The 12832-nt window shown below is 39.1% G+C and overlaps 1 protein-coding gene across 2 annotated transcripts in view; it reads right to left on the reverse strand.

Moving 5' to 3' along the window:
* Window positions 1–11809, reverse strand: part of EPM2A (EPM2A glucan phosphatase, laforin) — a 94496-nt gene extending 82687 nt beyond the window's left edge. For both annotated transcript variants that reach the window (XM_063096857.1, XM_063096858.1), the window contains exon 1: window positions 11460–11809. In XM_063096857.1, the coding sequence (XP_062952927.1) occupies window positions 11460–11760 (301 nt within the window). In that variant the 5' untranslated portion in view covers window positions 11761–11809. The remainder of the gene's footprint in view (window positions 1–11459) is intronic.
* Window positions 11810–12832: the final 1023 nt, after the last annotated feature.

The following is a 12832-nucleotide window of genomic DNA, read 5'->3' on the forward strand; positions in this document are numbered from 1 at the left end:
TCATATATATTAATTCTTCCTCATAATTATTCTGAATTAGTGTTAAAACAATACCTTAAACCAATGTCTTTTTGTACAATATCCAAAATTATTTTTACCTCAGAATTCAATGGGTGATATTTGGAATAGTCTAAATCTAAGATGATGGAATTAACAGTATAACCCCCAAATGTAGTTTGCCATGTGTGGGAGTCCAGATTATTCCAGTTCTTGAATTGTTCTGGATAACGATTGTCATACTCATCAAATAGAGAAAACTGTATTGACTTTAATCAATGGAGATGGTAATATATTGATATTTGATGGCAGAAGACATAATTTAAGTGTTATGTTAACTTTTTCCAAAGCTATGAAGAGTTCATAAAATTTACAAATACAACATCCAAAAATTTTGACAATAACATATCAAATGATGATAAAAATTCTCTTTGCTGCTAGAAATAGTATAGAGCTTTTTATGACTAACCTGAAAAAGAAAATAATTTCATAGTAGTCATAACTCTAGATCTCTAAGGTTTTAATTAGCTAAAATTCAGGATAAAACTCTATGTTAATGTGACATTATGATTTACCATTTAAAAATATGAAGGTCATGGAATTGAAATATTAAGCTTCTCACTCCCGTATATACTGGCTGCACTACAGATCTGAGTTAGCTAGACATGGCCCAGACCACAGTATCAGAGCAGAAAACCGAGAAAATTTTCCAAATAATGAAATTCAAATTGGTGATGGTGTTGGAATAATAGAACATTTTAATGAGCTTATAGAAACAGAATTCCTGGCACCAGAACTGGCACCAATGGACAGAGGCATCTCTCATACCTGGCAAAGTCCCAGCTCCATAGGCCTGACCTGCCAGCCTCACCCTGTCTCCTTAACAGAAAGCTGAAATCTCCTCAGACTTCTCTCATCTCGTTAAGCTATCCGTTCACTGGCTTTCTGCAAAGACAGTTCATAAATCTTTTTTTCCATTCATTTTCACATCCCAAACATTATCTTTACACAAAGAAAAAATGCCCATCAGATGCATTTTATTTCTCTAAATATCATAAAATATGTTATACCGGTTCAAACTAATATTTTATCCAAATTATTGTTTTGTTTCTGGTAGGGTCACCAAGGAACATTTCATAAGATTGTAGTCGCTCTACTAGCTTTTGAAGAAAAAAAAAAAATCCATAACTTTTTTCCCTTCCTACCCTGTGAGTATGCAACAGTATTTTCTTTAATTTGCCCTAAAATTAGAATCTCCATTAGGCTTCTAGGGGACGTGAACAAGCCATCTAAAACTAGCAAGCACTATCATTTCAATTCCCATTAACTCTGGCAAATGACGGAGTATTAGTATTGGGGGAGATAGAATGAGAAATTGCAATTATTCGTAGTCCTGGATTATTTTAGTCTGGCACAATTTATTTTGTATATATGGGAGACTGCAGTCTGATCCAAAAGTGGGGGAAAAAATGCTTTTCATTTTGATTTGAATGCACATCTTGATGTTCTCAAAACTTTGGGTCCTTTTGGCTGAAGCAACACATTAAATGAATATTCTTTTGAAAAAGAAGGAGAGGAAGATTAAGAGAAATGTACAGAGAAGGGACCAGCTGGACTAAAGACAGTCTCAACTCACCTCTCCATTTCTTTCTCATTTTCTCGCTCAATTCCCTTCTTGCTGATAACACAGAGATATCCCACATCTTACACAGCCACTAAAAACTTCCCATCTACAAAGTCTGAGAGCTCAGTTCATATATGGGACACAAAAACACACCAGATTTCCATGCCCGTAGCAGAGTGATGTGGGATGGAGGGAAAGTGACACCTGGAATGCTGAGAATAACATGACGAATGAAATATTGGAAAAGCCTTACTATCTTTTATGGTTGAATTGTGTCCCCAAATATTCATAGTTGAAGTCCTAACTCCCAGCTTCTCAGAATGTGGCCTTGTTTGGAGACAGGGTCCTTACACAAGTAATCAAGTTAAAATGAGGTCATTAGGGTGGACCCTAATTCAATATGACAAGTGTTCTTGTTAGAAAAGATCTGGACACAGAGACACATAGAAGAAAGATCATGTGAAGACAGAAGGAGAAGATGGCTGCTGTGGGTTAAATGTGTCCCCCCAAAAGTTCGTGTACTGGAAACTTGACGTTCACTGTAACGGTGGTAAGAGAATGGGAAACTAATTATGGTGTTTGAAATGTGGGGCCTTTAAGAGGTGATTAGTTTGTGACAACTGTGCCTTCGTGAATGGATCAATCGATTCATGGAGTAATGGGTGTGGTTCTGATGGCTTCATAAGGAGAGCCGGTGATAAGGTTAACTCACTCTTACTCAGCCCATTGTCACCATGTGACACCCTGATCACCATGGGACCCTGTAGAAAGTTCCCACTGAGAACAAGGCCCTCACTAGATGTGTTTCCTGGACTTTGGGCTTCTCAGCCTCCAAACTGTAAGAATGAAATTTTGTTTCTTATTAATTACTCAGTTTCAGGTATTCTGTAATAAGCAACAGAAACAGACTAATAAAATGGCCATCCACAGGCCAAGGAGAGATTCCTGGAACAAATCTTTCCTTCACAGCCCTCAGAAGGAACCAACTCTGCCAACACCTTGATCTCAGATTTTTAGCTTCCAGAACTGTGTGACAATAAATTTGTTGTTTAAGCCACCCAGTGTGTGGTACTTTCTTATGGCAGCCCTAGTGGACTAGTAAGTTATCTATATTAGACCATTTCTGCTACAACAAAATACCTGAAACTGGGTAATTTGTAAGAAAATGAAATTTATTGCTTACAGTTTTGAAGACTGGGAAGTTCAAAGTCCAGTAAACACATCAGGTGGGGGTCTTCTTTGGTGGTGGCTTTACAGCAACACAGGGGTCTCACTTACAGAGCAGAATGGTGGGGCAGAGAGAGGGCTAACTTTCTCAGTTGGCTCCTTTTAAAGCCATCAGAACCGTGCCCATGACCACCATTACATCTATCAACCTATAACTCAGTGAATGTCCAGAAGCAAACAAAAATCAATAGATACAAAAGTTAATTTCTTTCCTTTACACCAGCGACGAACAACTGAAATTTAAAATTTAGCTGAAGAACTCAATTGGCTTTATTAAGATTCTAGAACCGGGCAACACATTATTCCATAAAATAGAATAAGTGTTCCAGTGTGCCAAGCAGCAGGGTTTGGTTTTATAGACAGAAAAAGGATGGAGAAAGCAGAAATGAAGAACAAAAATCAGATTGGTCAATTCTAAGTTACTTTCCTTCTAAGGTGGGGACAGGAAGACAGAACAACAGAAAAATAAAATCAGTTTAGTTTAGTCTCTTTTCTGTAAGGTAAAGCAGAGGGAACTTCATTATACCTACTGAAGATTCAATCTGGCCTGTTTGGGAAATTGGCTGTTGTCCTTCTCCGGACTTCTCGGAAGGTCAGACCACAGCCTAAGTGACATGGAACTTAGCAGGAGCAGCTCCATTTTGTTTTTTAGTCTGGTCTTTTGGAACCTAGCATGCAAACTTCATCCAAAACAATGGCCTCTGATAATTTTTATTTACACTTTTTTTATTCTATATTCATTTTTTGTTTTGGTTGGGTTTTTTTGGTGGCTGGCCAGTACTGGGAAGCGAACCCATGACCTTGGTGTTATAAGGCCGTGCTCCAACCAATTGAACTAACTTGCCAGCATACTCTATATTCATTGAATAAGAATAGATAGTTGTCTTTGTCTTTATATAGGTACTGTACTTCTGTGTAATTTATTCAAGGTTATTTTACATATATTTTTCCAATTTCAATAAATGTATTTTTCATTTTAATTTCAAAATGGTTCTTGCTAATGTACTAAAAATATTGATTTCTGCATATACATCTAGTATCTGGCCACATTAAAAATATCTAGTTCATCGAAAAATAAATAAATTGAATTAAATTAAATTTAAAAATAAATAATATACCATTTAAGATAGCATCAAAAAACTTTATGCATAAAACTAACAATCAGAGAAATATTCTGTGTTCATAGATTAAAACACTCAATATTGTTAAGTATCAGCTTTCCAAAACTTGATCTATGGATTCAACATACATAACAACCTATTTTGTATATATCAGCAAACTGATTCTAAAGTGTATTTGGAAAGGGAAAGGGAAAAGGCCCAAAAAAGCCAACACAGTACTGAAGAAGAACAAAGTTAGAAGACTCACACTATACACTATTTCAAGATTAGTATAAAGCTACAGTAATCATCAACACAGTGTGATATTTGCCAAACAATGGACAGATACATTGATGAAACTGAATAGACAGCACAGAAATAAACTCATGCAAATACAGTCAACTGATTTTTGATAAAGGCAGTTCAAAAAATAATGGATAGCATTTGCAACAAATAGTGCTAGAACAACTGGAAGTCCATATGCAAAAAATATACAAATAAATAAACAACAAAAACCTAGCCTCAGATTTTACACCATACATCAAACTTAACACAAAATGGATCATAAACCTACACATAAAGTGTAAAACTATAGAACTTCTAGAAAATAGGAGAAAATTTAGATGACCTTGGATTTGGGGATAAAATTTTTTGATTCAATACCAAAAGCTAATACATAAAAGAAAAAATTGGTAAGTTGGACTTCATTAAAATTAAAAGTTTTGTTTTGTCAAGGACACTAAGACACTTAGGAAAAGACATGTCACAGATCTGGAGGAAATGTTTGCAAATCACCTATCTCTTAAATGTGCATCCAAAATATACAAAGAACTCAACGCTCAACAATAAGAAAACAACCCAATTAAAAAATAAGAAAAAGATGTGAACAGATACCCTGTCAAAGAAGACATGCAGAAAGCAAATAAGTATACAAAAATATGTTCAACATCATTTGTCATCAGGGAATTGCAAATTAAAATAGTAATGAGATACCACTATGCACCTATTAAAATGGTTAAATCCAAAAACTATCATTCTTTGCTGGTGGAAACAGAAATTGCCATGGCCATTCTAAAATATGGTTTGGCAGTTTCTTTCAAAGCTGAATACAGTCTTAACATATGATCCAGCAAACCCACTCTAGGTATTTATCTAAGTGACTTAAAAATCCATGCCCACGCAAAAACCTGCATACCAAAGTTTATAGCAGCTTTATTTATAATCACCAAAACATCCTGGAAGCAACAAAGATGTCCTTCAATAAGCAAATGGACAAACTGTAGTATGTCTATATTATGGAATATTATTCATCAATAAAAAGAAATCAGCTAACAAACCACAAAATGGATAGATACTAAACGCATATTGCTAAGTGAATGAAGCCAGTCTGAAAGGCTACACACCATGTAATTCTAATGATATGGCATTGTGGAAAAGGCAAAACTAAAGGATGTTACCATACAGTGGTTGCCAGGAGTTTGGGGGAAGGGGGGGAGGTGTTGAATAGACAAAAGACAGGAAAGGTTTTAGGGATATGAAACTATTCTATACAATACTGTAATAGTGGATACATGACACTGTACATTTGTCAAAACCCACCAAACTTCATATTACAAAGAGATTCTGTTTCCTATGCATATAAACAGTTAACCAATATATACGTATATATTTCTTTGTTCTGTCAGCAAAGACGGCCTACGAGTTATAATAGGCCAGAAGCAATGAGCATACCTAGTGCCCAGATCTTGGCTTCTAATACCGTTCTACAATAAAATAAAACAGAGCTCCTTGGAGAAATGGCTGTTTTTAATGCAGGGGCAAGAAATACAAAAGATGATCCCAGAGCACCTACTAGTGCTAGAAAGTAAGGAAGTGCTCAAAAACAAACCAAAACACCACACACACAATGACGGGGCATGACAAAGAGACCCAAGAGCCACTGAAAGAGATCTCAATAGCCAAACCTGTAACAAATTGAGCAATAAAAAAGGAGTAAGAGATTATAACCCACTGTGTAAAACAATACCTCTGAATCCATACTGATATTAAAAAATCAAATAAATAAACAAATGGGGAAATAGGACAAATCCCCTATGCAAATAAATTCCAAATAATTTATATGGATATTTCACCCTTAAGGAGGTGGAGCATAATTCTCCATTCCTTGAATGTTGGTTGTGCATAGTGACTTCTTTCCAAAGACTACAGTATGGAAAGGGGAAAAAAGAGTAACTTTGCAGAAGAAAAAACTAACAAACACTATCTCAGCCACGCAATCAAGGTCAACATCAGCAGTGGTAAGTTATGTTGGTAGAAAGTACCTTTGATATAAAGTGATAAGACAGGCACTTGACCTCTATGGTCTTCTCCAAAATCCATAATCTAATCATGAGAAAAACACAAGGAAAATACCAATTGAAGCACATTCTACAAAATATCTCATGAGTACTCTTCAAAACTGTCAACGTCCTCTCAGAAACAAGGAACGTCTGAGAAACCACCAAAGCCGTAAGGACTAAACGTAATGTGGTAATATGAATGAAATCCTGGAAGAGAAAGAGTATGTTAAGTAAAAAATAGTGAAATTTGAATGAAGTATGGTTCCTTGTTAATAATACTGTATCAATAAGCGTTCCTTAGTTCCATAAGGGTACTATACTGATACAAAATGTTAATGATAGAGGGAACTGGATAAGGAGTATATGGGAACTAGCTGTACTATCTTTGCAACTTTTCTGTAAATCTAAATCCACAAATAATGCTCAGCTACGTTTCAAAAACCAGGGCATGAAAAGGAGCAGGGAAAGATTATCCATGACTGTTAGAAAAATTAGTCAATAGAGATCACACCCAAATATGACAGATATAAAAAATCTAGAAGTCAAGGACTCTACCTATATGTATAAAATAGTCAAGAATTTAAAGAAAAACATCAACTAAATGAGAACAAAAGGAAAAGAAGCAAAAAATACTGAATGGCACTTTTAGAGAATGAAAAATACAATATCTGAAAAGAAAACTTCACTGGATGGGATTAACAGCAAATTAGATCCTGCAGAAAGCCTCAAACTTCTCATTTGCAAAATGGAGAAATAGATATCTCTGCCTTTCAGTGTTGTGAGGACTAAGGGTAATTTAGTTCAAAGCACTAAAGAAGTTATTAGCACATGATAGAAACTTGATAAATCCTCCATCTGTTTCTGCTCTGTGCTCCATTCATTCAACCAATATATATTGAGCAGCTACCAACCACAACTGCTGGTTGTAAAAGAATGAACAAAAAACACATAGCCCCTACTCTCATAGAGCTCACAGTCTGGGGGGAAGGTATAAATTAACAAATAATACACAAATAAATATTGTACTTTATATCTTTTGTTTAAAAATGTAGCAAACATTGTTAATTGCCTACCTTAAAATCTACTCCCCTCATTCTTCTTGGTAATCAGGACCCTAATTTTCTTCAGGACAGCAAAGTGCTGGGTTAAATAAAGCACTTTCCCAGTCTCTTTTGCAGTAGAGGTAGTCAAGAACAACAGTTCTAGCCAATTCTAAATATAAAAAGGAGAGGGGGTTCTGGTGAAGATTTTGCTTTATAGATAAAAGGGGAAACCCATGGCTAACTCTTCCACCCTTCCCTCTCCTTTCTTATTACACTGAATGCAGATATGATGACTAGAGCTCCAGCAGCCATCTTGTTGCCTTGAGGCAAAAGCCAAGAGACTGTAGCATGACACCTTACCTGACATCCAATATTTTTTTCCTCTCTGGCTTTAAGCATATAAGCCTGAGCTTCCTATGAGGAAGTCTAGCTTGGTAGAGTCAGTTAGCCTGAAAAAATAAAGCCAAGACCTGAAAAAAAGCAAATCTGAGGGGAAGAGAGAGAGAGAGAGTGCCCTAGAAAGCAAGTGAGGAGAGACAGGCTGTACCCCATGCTTCTCAGTTTGGTTATATGAATTAATATATTTTTTCCTTTTTTAAGTGGTTCACATTCAGTTTCTATTACTGGAAACTAAAGAGTCTAAGCCAATATAACTAATTTTAAACTACAATGAGAGGTATGAGGAAAAGGAACAGGTGCTATGAGAAAAAATAAGACAGTAGTTGGGGAAAACTTCTAAAAAAGCAACATGAAAGCAAAGACCTAACAAATAAACCTGCTGGCCTGGAGAAGAGTTGGAGGAAAGGGTTCCCACCTGGCTCCTTCCACCCCAGTCCCATCGGCAACATGAACTAAGTGTGCTCTAAACACAGTAAAGAAAAGTTCTCCTGGAAGGAGCCTTAGTGTGGGGGTAAGGGCTGGAAATCAGGAGGAGCAGATCCTGAAATGTCCATGGACCCACCCAACACGCCTGGAGGTAAAAGAAAAAAGCAACTCCATTCAATCATAAAATATACTAAAATGTCCTACCCCATAGCAAAGTTCTTTTTACTTTGCTATGGTAAATATCTTGAGCCTGCTGGCTCCCCAGCCACACATCCTGAGGAGGGAAACTTCCCTCTCCACAAAATCTGCTAAATCACACAATATACCATTAGTGTTCTCCCATTTAGAGGAGATTTTGGATAAACATAAACAACTTCAACAGGAAACCAGCGCAGCTGCCTATACCGATCAACATCTCCTTTATTCGTAAGGATGAATGGCCATCCAAGAGTTAACAGATCCTCGAGGAAAATCTGTAGTATGAGAAAACAATTGACTTACAGAAGGAAAAAGTTAATGCAAGACAAAAACGCTTTTAATCAATTCCATTTAATGTCCTCAGAAAGGTTCAAGTATAGGGCCGAGCCCATGGCGCACTCAGGAGAGTGCAGTGCTGGGAGCGCAGCGACGCTCCCGCCGCAGGTTCGGATCCTACATAGGAATGGCCGGTGCGCTCACTGGCTGAGTGCCGGTCACGAAAAAGACAAAAAAAAAAAAAGAAAGTTCAAGTATAAATTATATCCAACATGAAGAACAAGTAGCCCTGAAAAAAAAAATCAGGGAATAACAGAAAAATCCTAGGAGATTAAAAATATGATTGCCAACAGTGAAAAATTCAGTGTAAGGACAAAATAATATAACGGCTGATATTAAAAACCAAATAGTGATGTGGAAAACACAGTTAGGGAAACCTATCAAAACACAAAAGATGGAAAACATGAGAGAAAAGAGATGATCAATACGTAAGTAGAAGGTACAATATACAGCCAATAGATATTTCAGAGGAAATAAAATAGAGAAGAGAAAAATAACCAAAGAAATTGAAATTTTTCCTGAGTTGAAGAAAACAATTTATGGAATTAAAAGAGCTAACCAAGAGCCAAACAATATGACCAAGAAAGACTCAAACGCATCCTGATAAAATAATATAAGAAAAAGTTAAGAAGCTTCAAAAGAGGGGGAAAAAAGATTACCTACAAACAAATAGACTTAGTTTGACATTAGAATTATCAGCCACAATGAGTTCTAGAAGGTACTGAAGCAAATCCTTCAAAGAGAAAATTACTTTGAGACCAGAATACTCTACCAAATCAAGTGTGAGGACAAAATAAAGACATCTTAATAATTTAGAAGTAATGATGCACCAATGTAAGGAAAGAGGGATGTGAAAGTAAGCTATTTTTCTTACCCTCTTATATAGAAGTGACTCTCTATAAAAAAAAAATAGTAACAAACTTTCTATATAATAGAAATAATGTAAAAATCATCAGGGAAGAGAGACATAATGAACTTGAGCTAAACTCCTCATTTTCATAGCAGGTGTGATGACTAATTTCATGTGTACCCTGCAGGTGTCAATAGCTATTACCTAATTTTAATACAAAATATTATATATAATTTATATTGTAACTATCAGAAAAACTAAGATCAGAAAACTTAATGTTGATATGTTAAGAAATAACAATATAAGTAAATTATTCAGAGCTTTGGAAATAATATCAGAAAAACTAAAAATAGGAAAGGAGAGGGACTGGGTAAAAGGGAGGACCTTTGTTTTGTACCATTTACATTTTATTAAAATTATCAGATATTATTTTGTTACGAGAAATAATTCTATAATACTATTTCTAATAGTCATGCCCTGTAAAGGAAGGATTAACTGAAGGGGGTAACTTTTGATTCTGCCATAGTAAAAGAAAAGGACAATAAATGTTACCAGACCATAAAACCCCGTGGGGTACAAAAAGTGGGACAAGGATAATATAGAAACATATTTCAGCATAGTCGTCTTCTTTACTGATGCTACCTACATCATTATGGACTAAATGGCCTTTTTTTTTTTTAATATAAACTTCTTAAAAAGGCATTCATTACATTGGCTTTAGACAATTATTGAGCCACACACACTCCAATCTTCCACCTTGCACATGTTACTTAAAGAAAGGGCTGTGTCAATTCACACACTTGGCGGGAGCAGACATTGGTTACTACCTTTGGCATAATTTGGGTGTGATTTGGCAGTCCTTACTGAAATGTAAAACATGGCTACATTCCGACCTTATAATTTTACTTCTCTGAATCCACCCTACAGAAACACTCCCAAAAGCTCAAAGGTAACTCTGTTCGTGGACTTCTAATTAAGCTATTATTGTTTATAACAGAGGAAAAATGAAAACTAAAAACAACCCAAATGCGCATTGGTAGAGGGAGAATATTTTGTTGCCACTTAAAAAATGAAATATGTCTAAATGTAGTGCCACTGAAAGGTATCCACGACATACTCTTAAGCAAGAAAAAGCAAGATTCAGAATAATATGTTCTACTTTTTTTGTAAAAACTATATACCTGTACGATACACATTACATATATAATGTGTGCAGGCAGTGTGCTTAAGATGTTGTGTAGAGGAGACACTGTGAGTTTCTGTACATTTCTTTGGTTTTTTTTACAACCAGCATGGATTGTTTTTACATATTAAGGAATCAGGTCAAGTCTCATATATCCGGGATGGAAAGAAAAAAAAAAAAATTCAAAAAGGGAAACACTCAACATATTTCCAATAGTCCAGTCTCTCAAAATCTAAGGTTAAAAAAAAAAAGGCGCCACTCTAAGTAGCACGCCGCAGTCTGGGAGCAGCGAAAGGGCTGGTTTCACTGGTTGAATCATTTCTTTGGTGAACTAGGGCAAGAAAATGGGGGCATCAAAACCAACGAGGGCAGCGCTGAGCCGGGAGGCCCTCAGCGGCGCGGCAGCCAGGCGGCCGGGAGACCGGCGCAGCGAGGACAAGGACGGCGAAGGAGCCCGGGGAGGGGCGCGGCAGGACAGACGCGGCACCGGATGTGCGGGAACGAGGTCGGAAGGTCAAACGACCGCAGGGGCGGGAGGGCGGCCCGGGAGCACTGCAGAAGTCTAGGGAACCTTAGGGCGGGACAGGCGCGCCTGCGGCGACAGCTCGGCCAGCAGAGCAGGGTCAGCCCGGGACGCCCGGGGGATGCGGAGGGACGGGGGCAAAAGCGCCCGCCCGAGGAGGAGGCCGAGGCCCCGGCCAGGGCTGCGGCCCGGACCCGGCGCCAGCTGCCAGTACCTTCCCAGGCGAGCTCTCCTCCCGGCTCCCGCTTCAGGAACTTGTACCAGAACGTGTCCACGCGGCCCGGCTCCGCCCCGTCCTGCGCCGCCTCCTCGGGCGCCAGCTCCACCTCCCCGAGCCACAGGCCCGGCTCCTGCAGCGCCAGCGCCCCCGCGCCCACCGCGGTGCCCGCGGGCCTCAGGCGCACGGCCCCGCACGGCTCCCAGCGCCCCAGCTCGGGCCGCGACCCCACGACCAGCAGCTCGGGCCGGGCGCCGGCCACGGCCGGCGACACCACCACCCCGAAGCGGAACCGCATGGCGGCGCGCGGCGGCTGGCGCGGCCCCCGGTGCCCGGTCTCCCCGCGGCCGGCAGACGCGGCCCGAGCGCCAGGCGGCCGCGGCGATTGGGCGGCGGCGCGGCAGGCCCGGGCGCCAGCGGGGACACGTGCGGCCCTGCGCCTTTTCTGGGTTGCATCACGCTGCCCCGGAGCCCGGGCCTCATCCAGGGACGTGGCCAGCGGAGCCAGCAGCCGCTTCTCCCTGCCCCTCAGCCCCGCGGGCGGCTCGTTTCCACGCGCGGACACGGGGGACGTGGCGCATGGAAGAAAAGGAAGAGAAAACGGTGTCAGGAGAGGGAAGAAAACTTCTCCTAAGCCCCGGATTGTCCAGTCATCTTTCCAAGAGACGAATTATCTTTATGATAATCTAGACATCTAGGCAGTAGTAAGTTACAATAAAGTGATAATAATAATGTGTAATAATACTGAGGTTGGGGGAAGATCCTGGCCTCAGTCTCTGGAGAGCTCCAGGCTTTACTCTCTCTGGGCCTCAGGTTCCTTATCTGTAAAGGAAGGTGTAAAATAACGATCTTTCGAGAACTATGAACTCTAAAGGTTCTCCGGTTAGTGGAAGAGGCGTCGGTCAGGATGCAAAACCATGTCACACCCTACCTTTGCCTACTCCGGTTTGATGCCTGAAAAGACACACGATCACTTTCTTTTTCACGAAAGTACTGTATTTTTAGTATGTGTAAAATGAGTTTGGATTAAATACTTTGAAGTCCTCTGCAAGGTCAAAACAAAACAAAATGTAAGTCTGTGATTATACACGTATGACTTTCGTAAATTTGTAAATGACATAAAAGTAAACCCTTTGTTTAAAATTTTCTTTCAGCGAAAGCACTGTTTTTTTTTCAACTTAAAACATGTTTGGGTCAAGAAACGAAGGTTTATAGCTATTGGGCAAAAGAAAAATACATGTTGCGGGGTGGAGATAGGGAGAATTCAATTCGTCACTGCCATAAGGTAATCAAACATCCTGTTTACATATTTGTTACCCTTTGATTCTTTAATAAAATTATCCATGTGTTCTTATGTTTATATATTCACC

This window comes from Cynocephalus volans, chromosome 5 (genome assembly GCF_027409185.1).
Source record: "Cynocephalus volans isolate mCynVol1 chromosome 5, mCynVol1.pri, whole genome shotgun sequence".
Taxonomy (NCBI): domain Eukaryota; kingdom Metazoa; phylum Chordata; class Mammalia; order Dermoptera; family Cynocephalidae; genus Cynocephalus; species Cynocephalus volans.